Source organism: Pseudophryne corroboree, chromosome 4 (assembly GCF_028390025.1).
Source record: "Pseudophryne corroboree isolate aPseCor3 chromosome 4, aPseCor3.hap2, whole genome shotgun sequence".
Classification (NCBI taxonomy): domain Eukaryota; kingdom Metazoa; phylum Chordata; class Amphibia; order Anura; family Myobatrachidae; genus Pseudophryne; species Pseudophryne corroboree.
The window spans coordinates 771,536,782-771,551,098 of NC_086447.1; the positions used below are offsets into that span (position 1 = coordinate 771,536,782).

General features: G+C 46.2%; 1 protein-coding gene across 6 annotated transcripts in view; it reads right to left on the reverse strand.

Annotated features, from left to right (window-relative positions):
* The window catches only part of USP34 (ubiquitin specific peptidase 34), a 438,538-nt gene that overhangs the window by 344,092 nt on the left and 80,129 nt on the right, over positions 1 to 14,317 (reverse strand). For 5 of the 6 annotated variants that reach the window (XM_063918244.1, XM_063918241.1, XM_063918240.1 and 2 more), the window contains exons 4-6: positions 13,102 to 13,152; positions 12,271 to 12,420; positions 5,070 to 5,137 (exon numbers count right to left, since the gene is read on the reverse strand). In XM_063918244.1, coding sequence (XP_063774314.1) covers positions 5,070 to 5,137; positions 12,271 to 12,420; positions 13,102 to 13,152 — 269 coding nt within the window. Of the gene's footprint in view, positions 1 to 4,473; positions 4,513 to 5,069; positions 5,138 to 12,270; positions 12,421 to 13,101; positions 13,153 to 14,317 lie in introns of those variants that run through there. The other variant, XM_063918245.1, reaches the window with a different exon arrangement.

Consider the following 14,317-nt stretch of genomic DNA (forward strand, 5'->3'; position numbering starts at 1 on the left):
AAAAACTTTTTCCCCTTAAAATGTTGGATTCAAGAACCAAGCCGGCAAAGCCAGCCGAGCCAACCTGGGTGGTGACATGTTCCTTGAATCATAAAATCTGGACGCAGAGGGAGTCGGAATGGTTCCTCGACGACCATATTGCGCAGAATATCTGGGGCCCCCAGAATGATTGAAAGACCTTCTCTCTGAATGTGTTGAAGCAGACGTGGAATCAGTGGAAATGGTGGAAACACATATCCCAGTTGAAAGTGCTACGGCGCCGTCAGTGCATCAATTAGAATTGCTTGAGGGTCCTGAGTACGCGACCCGTAGAGAGGAAGTTTATAGTTGAGACGAGACGACCATCAGATCAACATCGAGTATCCCCCACCGGGCTACTAGAGTCAGAAACACCACCTGGTGAAGCTCCCACTCTCCCGGATGCACCGTGTGACGGCTTAAGAAATCCGCTTCCCAGTTCTCGATTCCTGGAATGTGAATCGCGGATCTGGCCGGAACCCAATGTTCCACCCATGTGAGAGTCTGAGCGACTTCTGTCATGGCGGATCAGCTTCGAGTGTCTCCTTGCTTTTTTATGTAAGCAACTGCCATGGCGGTGTCGGATTGAATCCGCACTGGATGACCCTGTACCCTGGTTTGAATCCGAAGTAGTGCATACCGGATTGTCCTCAACTCCAAGATGTTGATCTGCAACTTTGACTCTTGACTGGTCCAGAGCCCCTGAAAGTGATGAGTCTGAAACACCGCCCTCCAACCTCTGAAGCTGACGTCTGTGGTGACCATCACCCAAGACCAAATTGTGAACGGAACTACTTTGGTCAAATTGGAGCTGTGAAGCCACCAGCGAAGCGACTGACGAGTCTGTACAGACAATCGGACCAGCTGCAATTCGAGTTGAGGCCCTGTCCGAGTCCAACAGTTGAGAATCTGAGCCTGAAGGGGTCAAGCATGAAACTTGGCATATGGAACTGCCTCGAAGGTTGCCACCATCTTGCCTAACACCTGCATGCATCGGAGAACCGAAACCACCTGTAAATGCAGCAGTGTTCGAATTCTGGACAGTATGTCCTGAATCTTGTCCTGAGGAAGAAACACTTTCTGGTTGTTGGTGTCGAATAAGAGTCCCAGAAACATCATTTTCTGGGAAGGAAGCCAAGACGACTTTGGACAATTTATTATTCATCCGAATGACTGTAGAGTCTCTATTGTGAGACGCAAGTTCTGGTGAAGAATCAACTCTGACGGGGCCTTGATCAACAGATCATCCAAATACAGAGTAATGTTGACTCCCTGACACTGCAAAACTGCCACCACATGGCCCATGATCTTTGTGAATACCCGAGGAGCCGTGGATAGACCAAAGGGAAGAGCCTGAAACTGAAAATGTCAAGGCCGACTGCGAATTTCAGAAGAGATTGATTACCCGTCCAACTAGGAACAAGCAGATAGGCGTCTTATGTCTAATGAAGTCAAATATCCCCCTGGTTCCATGGCGACGATAATCGAGCGGATGGATTCCATTTTGAACTTTCAGGTTGAAACGAACCGTCCAGTTTGTCCACGAGTAAAATCCCCGACCTCTCTGCTAAACGAGAACTAGAAGAGTTACTTAATTTCATAAAAGAGTGGCTGTTGCATGACGAAGAGCTCGACGTCTGGAGGGACCATTTGGAAGAGAAGTGATGAACACACGATATGGGACTGGTTCCTCGAGATCTAACATATATCCTCTGGATATGACCTCCTTCACCCACCGATCTGGTTTCGACAGGAGCCACACTTCTTTGAACTGTAGTAACAGAGTCCCAACCGTCACTGCTCCCTCCGGAGATCGTGAACCGTCATGCAGTAGGTTTGTCGGCAGGTTTACTTCTACCTCTGAATCTCTTTTCGTGGGTATGTGGAGAAAGCACGAAAGAAACGGAAACTACCTCTGCCCTGTACATGAAAGGACCGAACCCTTGTAGTATTCGGTTTCGGAGGAGCAACTGGAAGAAAGGGGCTCTTGCCCTCCTGTAGTATCTGAAATAATCTTCTTTGATTCCGACCCAAAGAGAACTCACCTTCAAAGGGTACCACCGACAAGGTCTGTTTGGAGTCAAAATCGGCAGTCCAAACCCGAAGCCAAAGAGACTGTCTTGCCGTCACGGTCAAGGCAGAAATACGGGAGTGTAGCGCAGCAGAATCAACCAAGGCTTCACCCACATAAGTAAGAGCCTCCGAAATATGTTCTGCTAATTGAATGGCTTCCGATGGATCGTCAGACTGCATTCCAGATATGACCTGTGCTAGTCAGTCATCCGCGGCCTTGAGGACCCAAGCACCAGCTAGAATTGTGATAAAGAAAACAGATTTAGGCATTGCTTCAATCTTCCTATCTGTAGGATCTTTCAACGTCACAGACTGTACAGAAGGAATAACCGTAGGTCCTGCTAAATGTGAAATGGGAGCGTCTACCTTTGGGGCTGTTGTTTTCTGTAAAAGGATATAGAAATTTCAATTTCTTAGGGGCTTGGAAACAAGAATCCGGCTTAAGTCAGGGCTCCTTTAAAATATCCCTGTTAAGAGTCTGACGGATGGTGTCTATCAGCAATCTAACACCTGAGCTAGTAGAAAAATCATCTTCTCAGACCGAAACCTCGTCCCACTCTGGGTCTACTTCCCCATTCTCCAATGGGAATGACTCCAACTCCTCCCCCAGAAAGTTATAGCGGGCAACCGTTGTGGCCGTGTTGTAGCAGAAGAACTGCTGGCAGAGTTTACAAACTTGTTTAGGGATTAAGTTAAATCAGCAAGACATCTGCCCATATTTTGAGCCCACACCGGATGTTCCTGGCCCAAGGAGGCAGAAACAGATCCGCGGAACCTCCCTGTTGGTCCACCACAGATGCACCAGAGCATGAAGCACAGAGGGTATCCGCGTCCGCGCTACCCTTAGCGAGCCTTGACCCACATTGTAAGCAGGAAAATAAACCACCGAGGGTGTCTTCCGCCTTGTAGATCTGTCTGGCTTATTGTCATAATGAATCTTTTTTTTTTTTTTTAAACAAATGCACTACCAACGAACTATAAACTCAGTAGAGTAGTGAACTGTACTGTGAATTATACTGTGTAATTTATATTGAAAAAAATTCTGTTAACTCTCATTAAAGTAAATAATAACACACTGCCCCCAAAGTATACTTGCTGTTAGGTGACCCCCACTGAATAAACAGGGTGAGTAGTATTGAAAAAGTGACCAAGCTGTGTGTGCTGCACAGCATCCCCCGTACTGCCTCTGGAGAAGATGGCGCCGGAGCTTTGCAGACGCTGGACGGGAGTGCGCGCAAGGCAGTGCAGGGCGGGAATCCGTCCCTTCTTTGAAGTAAGTAAACGCCGGGCAGCTCAGCGTAGGCGCGCTATAGCCGGATGCCTGCGGCTCCCGCGCACCGCTACATACAGCGGCTCTGTTCGGGCAGCGGCTCCCGCGCACCGCTACATACAGCGGCTCTGTTCGGGCAGAATCTAGCGATCCCCCGGGGAGTGACTCACCACTCTCCCGGGCTACACAGCCAACAAACAGTAGCAGGAATAAATAAATCCTTGTTAATGCGCTCCACCGCTCACCTCCGGAGAGGGAGCGGAGGGGGGGGGGGGGGGGGGAGGCTGGGGGGAGGACACGCAAAGTAATAAATATAAAAAACAGACAAATATATATGTATGAAAGATATAGGAAGGATAGACCAATGCTGTCAGAGACAGATTGTGTCTATCCTGTACCTCCTCACTGCCGACTTCTTAGAAACAGGAATCCAGCCCCAGTGACCGAAGTGTGGTGGCCTCCAGCGGTAGAATAGAGTGGGAACTCTAGCTAACCCCACTCTAGTAGTACCTGTCACCTGTATACAGGGACTAGGCACTCCAAGTAATAAAATAAGAAAATACCTAACTAAAATCTTCAGAGAAAAAAAATCTGTGTCTGTACTCCACAGGCACTTAACTGAAACTGAGGTGCTGGCTAGGCAGGAAGGAGATGGGAGGGGTTAGAGGGGGGAGGAGTCAGGTTTTAATAGTTCTGTGCCAAACTCCACAACCACACACCTCTAACCCCACAAGTAACGGCGCAGCGTCCCCCAGATGGATGAAAGAGAAATAGACTGTGCAGGCAAGTACATTTTTACTATGTTGCTGGAAAAGTAAAAAGCATCCCCTTATTTAAATGAGTCAGTCAAAATTGCCCATAGCTAAAATCGCTGGTAAAGATAGTCAAAATCGCCTACTGTAACTCGCTCAGTCAAAATCGCTAATAGTCAAAATAGCTCCGTCCAACGGTTTCCCGCTTCCATGCAAACTTTTAATATACATTTAATGTAAGGGGAGGATATTAAAAAGGTGTAAGCTTCCCAATACAAACCACTACCACATGAGATTTTTCCATAGACATAGGCTTCTCTACTGATTAGCAGTGTGTGTGTCTAATCAATGGACACTTACCTTATAACATAGGTCCTAAATGGTAGAATATGCTGCATAACAGCTCAAATTACTTCATGTACTCTGAATAGAATAAGCTAAAGGAGCAATAAAATCCTGTAAGTGACTGCATTTATTTTTATTCTATTTTTTGGCATTAGTTTTACATTTTCCTCTAGGTGGTGGGATGCATGACCCACCACCTACAGATCCTCTAATCAGCAATAAACAGCCGTACAGAAATATGTGTAACAAAGGTTGCCATGGAGCACTCACCGCTATATGACTCAGTCCAGCTAGCCGCATTGTGAGTGTGGGTGACATAAAATATTTGAAAGCCAAATCCAAGCATCCCCTTATTTAAATGAGTTAGTCAAAATCGCCCGTAGCCAAAATCGCCTACTGTAACTCGCTCAGTCAAAATCGCTAATAGTCAAAATAGCTCCGTCCAACGGTTTCCCGCTTCCGTGCAAACTTTTAATTTACATTTAATGTAAGGGGAGGATATTAAAAAGGTGTAAGCTTCCCAATACAAACCACTACCACATGAGATTTTTCCATAGACATAGGCTTCTCTACTGATTATCAGTGTGCGTGTCTAATCAATGGACACTTACCTTATAACATAGGTCCTAAATGGTATAATATGCTGCATAACAGCTGGGATGTGCAGCCATATTCTGATCTGCAAGACAAACGTACACATTCACATACATATTCATTTTCTCTATCTAGCCATCCATATGTGTGTGTATGATTATATATATATATATATATATATATATATATATATATATATATATAGATATAGATAGATATAGATATAGATAGATATATATATATATAGATATAATAAGAATTTACTTACCGATAATTCTATTTCTCGTAGTCCGTAGTGGATGCTGGGGACTCCGTCAGGACCATGGGGGATTAGCGGCTCCGCAGGAGACAGGGCACAAAAGTAAAAGCTTTAGGATCAGGTGGTGTGCACTGGCTCCTCCCCCTATGACCCTCCTCCAGGCCTCAGTTAGGATACTGTGCCCGGACGAGCGTACACAATAAGGAAGGATTTTGAATCCCGGGTAAGACTCATACCAGCCACACCAATCACACTGTACAACCTGTGATCTGAACCCAGTTAACAGCATGATAACAGCGGAGCCTCTGAAAAGATGGCTCACAACAATAATAACCCGATTTTTGTAACAATAACTATGTACAAGTATTGCAGACAATCCGCACTTGGGATGGGCGCCCAGCATCCACTACGGACTACGAGAAATAGAATTATCGGTAAGTAAATTCTTATTTTCTCTGACGTCCTAAGTGGATGCTGGGGACTCCGTCAGGACCATGGGGATTATACCAAAGCTCCCAAACGGGCGGGAGAGTGCGGATGACTCTGCAGCACCGAATGAGAGAACTCCAGGTCCTCCTCAGTCAGGGTGTGCCCCTGACCAAGTATCAGCTCGGCAAAGTTGTAAAGCCGAGACCCCTCGGGTAGCCGCCCAAGATGAGCCCACCTTCCTTGTGGAATGGGCATTTACATATTTTGGCTGTGGCAGGCCTGCCACAGAATGTGCAAGCTGAATTGTACTACACATCCAACTAGCAATCGTCTGCTTAGAAGCAAGAGCACCCAGTTTGTTGGGTGCATACAGGATAACAGCAAGTCCGTTTTCCTGACTCCAGCCGTCCTGGAAACTATATTTTCAGGGCCCTGACAACATCTAGCAACTTGGAGTCCTCCAAGTCCCTAGTAGCCGCAGGTACCACAATAAGCTGGTTCGGGTGAAACATTGACACCACCTTAGGGAGAAACTGGGGATGAGTCCTCAGCTCTGCCCCGTCCGAATGGACAATCAGATATGGGCTTTTTTGAGACAAACGCCGCCAATTCTGACACTCGCCTGGCCGAGGCCAGGGCCAACAGCATGGTCACTTTCCCTGTGAGATATTTCAAATCCACAGATTTGAGCGGTTTAAACCAATGTGATTTTAGGAATCCCAGAACTACGTTGAGATCCCACAGTGCCACTGGAGGCACAAAAGGGGGTTGTATATGCAGTACTCCCTTGACAAACTTCTGGACTTCAGGAACTGAAGCCAATTCTTTCTGGAAGAAAATCGACAGGGCCGAAATTTGAACCTTAATGGACCCCAATTTGAGGCCCATAGACACTCCTGTTTGCAGGAAATGCAGGAAACGACCGAGTTGAAATTTCTTCATGGGGCCTTCCTGGCCTCACACCACGCAACATATTTTCGCCACATGTGGTGATAATGTTGTGCGGTCACCTCCTTCCTGGCTTTGACCAGGGTAGGAATGACCTCTTCCGGAATGCCTTTTTCCCTTAGGATCCGGCGTTCAACCGCCATGCCGTCAAACGCAGCCGCGGTAAGTCTTGGAACAGACATGGTACTTGCTGAAGCAAGTCCCTTCTTAGCGGCAGAGGCCATGAGTCCTCTGTGAGCATCTCTTGAAGTTCCGGGTACCAAGTCCTTCTTGGCCAATCCGGAGCCACGAGTATAGTTCTTACTCCTCTACGTCTTATAATTCTCAATACCTTGGGTATGAGAAGCAGAGGAGGGAAGACATACACCGACTGGTACACCCACGGTGTTACCAGAACGTCCACAGCTATTGCCTGAGGGTCTTTTGACCTGGCGCAATACTTGTCCAGTTTTTTGTTCAGGCGGGACGCCATCATGTCCACCTTTGGTCTTTTCCAACGGTTCACAATCATGTGGAAGACTTCCCGATGAAGTCCCCACTCTCCCGGGTGGAGGTTGTGCCTGCTGAGGAAGTCTGCTTCCCAGTTGTCCACTCCCGGAATGAACACTGCTGACAGTGCTATCACATGACTTTCCGCCCAGCGAAAAATCCTTGCAGTTTCTGCCATTGCCCTCCTGCTTCTTGTGCCGCCCTGTCTGTTTACGTGGGCGACTGCCGTGATGTTGTCCCACTGGATCAATACCGGCTGACCTTGAAGCAGAGGTCTTGCTAAGCTTAGAGCATTGTAAATTGCCCTTAGCTCCAGTATATTTATGTGGAGAAAAATCTCCAGACTTGATCACACTCCCTGGAAATTTTTTCCCTGTGTGACTGCTCCCCAGCCTCTCAGGCTGGCCTCCGTGGTCACCAGCATCCAATCCTGAATGCCGAATCTGCGGCCCTCTAGAAGATGAGCACTCTGTAACCACCACAGGAGAGACACCCTTGTCCTTGGAGATAGGGTTATCCGCTGATGCATCTGAAAATGCGATCCGGACCATTTGTCCGGCAGATCCCACTGAAAAGTTCTTGCGTGGAATCTGCCGAATGGAATCGCTTCGTAATAAGCCACCATTTTTCCCAGGACTCTTGTGCAATGATGCACTGACACTTTTCCTGGTTTTAGGAGGTTCCTGACTAGCTCGGATAACTCCCTGGCTTTCTCCTCCGGGAGAAACACCTTTTTCTGGACTGTGTCCAGAACCATCCCTAGGAACAGCAGACGTGTCGTCGGAAACGGCTGCGATTTTAGATATTTAGAATCCACCCGTGCTGTCGTAGAACTACTTGAGATAGTGCTACTCCGACTTCCAACTGTTCTCTGGACCTTGCCCTTATCAGGAGATCGTCCAAGTAAGGGATAATTAAGACGCCTTTTCTTTGAAGAAGAATCATCATTTCGGCCATTACTTTGGTAAAGACCCGGGGTGCCGTGGACAATCCAAACGGCAGCGTCTGAACTGATAGTGACAGTTCCGTACCACGAACCTGAGGTACCCTTGGTGAGAAGGGCAATTTGGGACATGGAGGTAAGCATCCTTGATGTCCAGGGACACCATATAGTCCCCTTCTTCCTGGTTCGCTATCACTGCTCTGAGTGACTCCATCTTGATTTGAACCTTTGTATGTAAGTGTTCAAAGATTTCCCATTTAGAATAGGTCTCACCGAGCCGTCTGGCTTCAGTACCACAATATAGTGTGGAATAATACCCCTTTCCTTGTTGTAGGAGGGGTACTTTGATTATCACCTGCTGGGAATACAGCTTGTGAATTGTTTGCAATACTGCCTCCCTGTCGGAGGAAGACGTTGGTAAAGCAGACATCAGGAGCCTGCGAGGGGGAGACGTCTCGAATTTCCAGTCTGTACCCCTGGGATACTACTTGTAGGATCCAGGGGTCCACTTGCGAGTGAGCCCACTACGCGCTGAAACTCTTGAGACGACCCCCCACCGCACTTGAGTCCGCTTGTACGGCCCCAGCGTCATGCTGAGGACTTGGCAGAAGCTGTGGAGGGCTTCTGTTCCTGGGAATGGGCTGCCTGCTGCAGTCTTCTTCCCTTTCCTCTATCCCTGGGCAGATATGACTGGCCTTTTGCCCGCTTGCCCTTATGGGGACGAAAGGACTGAGGCTGAAAAGACGGTGTCTTTTTCTGCTGAGATGTGATTTGGGGTAAAAAAGGTGGATTTTCCAGCTGTTGCCGAGGCCACCAGGTCCGATGGACCGACCCCAAATAACTCCTCCCCTTGATACGGCAATACTTCCATGTGCCGTTTGGAATCTGCATCACCTGACCACTGTCGTGTCCATAAACATCTTCTGGCAGATATGGACATCGCACTTACTCTTGATGCCAGAGTGCAAATATCCCTCTGTGCATCTCGCATATATAGAAATGCATCCTTTATAGTCAATAAAATACTGTCCCTGTCAAGGGTATCAATATTTTCAGTCAGGGAATCCGACCAAGCCACCCCAGCGCTGCACATCCAGGCTGAGGCGATCGCTGGTCGCAGTATAACACCAGTATGTGTGTATATACCTTTTTAGGATATTTTCCAGCCTCTCAGCTGGCTCCTTGAGGGCGGCCCTATCTGGAGACGGTACCGTCACTTGTTTTGATAAGCGTGTGAGCGCCTTATCCACCCTAAAGGGTGTTTCCCAACGCGCCCTAACTTCTGGCGGGAAAGGGTATACCGCCAATAATTTTCTATCGGGGGAAACCCACGCATCATCACACACTTCATTTAATTTATCTGATTCAGGAAAAACTACAGGTAGTTTTTTCACACCCCACATAATACCCTTCTTGTGGTACTTGTAGTATCAGAAATATGTAACACCTCCTTCATTGCCCTTAACATGTAACGTGTGGCCCTAAAGGAAAATACGTTTGTTTCTTCACCGTCGACACTGGAGTCAGTGTCCGTGTCTGTGTCTGTGTCGACCGACTGAGGTAAATGAGCGTTTTACAGCCCCTGACGGTGTTTGAGACGCCTGGACAGGTACTAATTTGTTTGCCGGCCGTCTCATGTCGTCAACCGACCTTGCAGCGTGTTGACATTATCACGTAATTCCTTAAATAAGCCATCCATTCCGGTGTCGACTCCCTAGAGAGTGACATCACCATTTCAGGCAATTGCTCCGCCTCCTTACCAACATCGTCCTCATACATGTCGACACACACGTACCGACACACAGCACACACACAGGGAATGCTCTGATAGAGGACAGGACCTACTAGCCCTTTGGAGAGACAGAGGGAGAGTTTGCCAGCACACACCAAAAACGCTATAATTATACAGGGACAACCTTTATATAAGTGTTTTTCCCTTATAGCATTTTAATATATATATACATATCGCCAAATAAGTGCCCCCCCTCTCTGTTTTAACCCTGTTTCTGTAGTGCAGTGCAGGGGAGAGCCTGGGAGCCTTCCCACCAGCATTTCTGTGAGGGAAAATGGCGCTGTGTGCTGAGGAGAATAGGCCCCGCCCCCTTTTCGGCGGGCTTCTTCTCCCGTTTTTCTGAGACCTGGCAGGGGTTAAATACATCCATATAGCCCCCAGGGGCTATATGTGATGTATTTTTAGCCAGAATAAGGTACTATCATTGCTGCCCAGGGCGCCCCCCCCCAGCGCCCTGCACCCTCAGTGACCGCTGCTATGAAGTGTGCCGACAACAATGGCGCACAGCTGCAGTGCTGTGCGCTACCTTATGAAGACTGAAGAGTCTTCTGCCGCCGTTTCTGGACCTCTTCACTTTTCAACATCTGCAAGGGGGGTCGGCGGCGCGGCTCCGGGACGAACCCCAGGGTGAGACCTGTGTTCCGACTCCCTCTGGAGCTAATGGTGTCCAGTAGCCTAAGAAGCCAATCCATCCTGCACGCAGGTGAGTTCACTTCTCTCCCCTAAGTCCCTCGTAGCAGTGAGCCTGTTGCCAGCAGGACTCACTGAAAATAAAAAACCTAACAAACTTTTACTCTAAGCAGCTCTTTAGGAGAGCCACCTAGATTGCACCCTTCTCGGCCGGGCACAAAAATCTAACTGAGGCTTGGAGGAGGGTCATAGGGGGAGAAGCCAGTGCACACCACCTGATCCTAAAGCTTTTACTTTTGTGCCCTGTCTCCTGCGGAGCCGCTAATCCCCCATGGTCCTGACGGAGTCCCCAGCATCCACTTAGGACGTCAGAGAAATATAGATATATAACTATATATATATATATATATATATATATATATATATATATGAAATGATACACAAAGGTGCTGTCTGTGGTAACACTTATGGACTGCTGGTAACCATACAAAGGGCACATGTAAAATGTCAAAGTACCGTACATATCTTGATAATCTCACATCTACTATAATATAGCATTAACGTTTGCGACACTGTAGTTTTACCAAATCCCAATGTCTTACATCAGCTAGATCAGGTTTGTATTTTTACCACAGTAAAGATTAATGCAGTTTCATATGCAACAATAATTTAATTAAAATTGCTAATTTTTTTCTTTATAACCACTTAACCGGCGTTATGGGGTTTCACTGGGCAAGAAGGGAGATCTATAGCCATGGAGAGGGAGGGGGGGGGGGGGGAATTTATGTCCTGATGGCCTTTACAGTCAATGGAGAAGTCAGGGAATCTTTTACCACTTGGGTTTTATTGCCTTTAGGGTTGAGGAGAATAGTAATGCGTCACTAGGGATCACTGGACACTTGGATTGGGGACATAAAGAAACAGGGGGATATTTTCCACTGGGGGATTTAGAGCTGTAATTCTGCACTGGGGACCTATGGAAAAAAGGGTGGGGGTATAATACTACAGGGGCATCAAGACTACAGTGTGGAGGGATTACATTAGGGGGCCAGGAAAATCTATGGTTACAAAGGTGATGGGAAAATGCTACAGCAGTGGGAAGGTGATGCTACTGGACACTGCTAAAGATGCTGACAGGGGGTGATCAATAACCCCCCCAGGTGTTAATTTACGAAAAATTATTAAAAACATGAAAGAAAATTTTGCAATGTCCAGTTACATATTTAAAAAATAAAAAATAAAAAAAAGATAATCAGCAGAAGTGGTTAAATTGTATATTCTGCCACCAATTCTCCTGCTTTTAAAATCAACTTCCAAAAATCATTGAAAAAAGAGCTACTTTCTTAATGTAGTCCCACCAGGCATTCTACTAATGACAGTAACCCTACAGAAAACCCGTATTCACCAATACACTACAAGAATGTGCCAGGCGTGAACAAAGACTTACCATTAGCGGCCACGGTACCATTAGCAAAGCTTCCCCAAAGATCCAAGATAGTAAAGGAAAATCCCTAATTGTAATCATCAAGTCACGCATTATAAGGGGGTTTCACTAATGATGCTTATAAAACACCACTCTCTATTCTGGAGCACTGACAAATATTTTAACGTACAAAACTTCAGCACATTATTAGAGTTAGTAATCTAATCATAGTCAATAATGTTGCTTTATATCAATTACCTACACAGTGTAAATGGGCTGGCACAAAGAAGAAAAAATGCACTTACATTGGATACAACAGTGATGAATGCATGAGCGATTAGAAAGGGAAGAGTGTCCGGAGAACCATATTCAAAGCAATCCTTCATAAGAGAAAGGCCATTTTTCCCACAGAACAAACACACATAACGGAGAAGGTGCAGAGGGACCTCTACATCCTAATAAAGAACAGGAAACATTTTAACATACAAAGAAAAAAAATAATTTTCATAACACGTGGGGAAAACTGCAATCTATATTGACAGTAATATGGTAAATGTATAACAGCACATAAGATCTTAGAGCACGAACATTCACATGCCATTATGCAAGTGACACGTGTATGTGCCTACACATAGACAGAGCATGACTTCAAGTTCCTATGACATGTGTGCTAATAGACTATAATATCTGCAAGCACAGTTCTAAAACAATCTGCAAGTACCAATGTAACAAGGGGATCCGGGCATACGGGATGCCGGCTGTCACTATACCGACAGTGGCATCCCGGCCACAAGAATGACGGCAGGGGGGCTAGCGCTTCAAAGCCCCTTGCTGGCTCGCTGCGTTAGCCACAGGTTCTACTCTCCCTCTATGGGTGTCGTAGACACCCACAGAGGGAGAAACACCTACCTCTCCGGTATTCCGGCGGCAGGATAGTACCCGTTAGGATTACGGCATCAGTATTGCGACCGCTGGGAACCTGACTGGCTGTATTTTAAACGCATATTGTCACAAGAACTGCGCTCTACAGCAGCTATGCTGGCAAACGCACTCTCAGAGTAGCAGAGTCCCAGAGCTTAAACACTGGCAAAAAAACAAGTGATGTGCCCTAACCATGTGGAAAGGTTTATACTTACGTTCATGTCACAGAAGGCCCCTAAAAGATTGCTTTCTTGAGCAGAGATATCCTGGAAGAACAAAAGGAGCTTCAGAATCAGAATACAATCAGCTTATACAGAGCAGTAATTTGTTATTTAGTTCTGATGGATTGTTAAAATTGCAGACTACAAAGGAATACTTAAGTAGACAAGTACCATGTTTAAAGTAAGTTAGGCTTCAACCATACTCATTGCATTAAGGTGCTACAATATACTGTTCAAAACATGATAGATTAAGCTTTAACACTATGGCCTCGATCCAATTAGGTACGAGAATTTTCACCGTGAATTGCATTTACAACACAAGTGCAAACACGCAATCCATCCTCCCTGCAAACTTGCATTGTTTTGTGTGGCTGGGGGGAGGATTTGGTTGCTGGGATGGGTGTTATCCTATTGGCCCCAAAAAAATTTCAGATGCAAAAAACCTAATGGGGTGGGGTGCCAGGGGTGTAGTGCTGTCCAATTAGCTCCCATTCTGCCACTTTTTTGGGGTTCAGAATGATTTCTCCTTTTCCCAGGTTGCATTTTGACCGAAAGTTGTTCGACCTTTGCGGAACTTTGGCCTTTCTAACTGGATCTCACATTCCTTGGGAGTACACAAGTTTTAAGATGCAAACTCACTTTTCACAAACTCGCATCTAAAACCCTCCAGGGACTAAACAGAATGATACACATAACCTGCTTTAAAATCTACCACACTGACAGTATATGTTTGTGAACAAACATAGGTTAAGACATTGGAAAACAACAAATACTTCGTAGTGTATTAATGTAAAATATTCTAAAATAATAATCATCCTGCATAGGCCTTCTAATGGTAGTGGCATATACACATCAATAGGTTAGACCATCAAACGGTAAAAACCTACAGTAACAAAGAAGTAATTGAACATCGATGTAAGAGGTTGGTGGCGTCTCCCAGGTTATGGAACTATTCAAAAGGTGTTTCATAGCAGGACAGCAAACACAGAGAAAGTAACCCTTTTGAGTGTGTGTGGTGGGGGGGGGGGGGGGGGGGGGGGGACGACACATTAAATCATAGTGAAGAAATGGTAGCTTTTAAAATGTAACATTTATGTTATACATTTAAAATATTGGAGCAGCAGCAGTAAAACATAAAAAGTAGGTTACAACAAGGGGTAACTCGTACCCAAATATATTGGAGTCAAAAATAACAAAGAAATCATGTGTA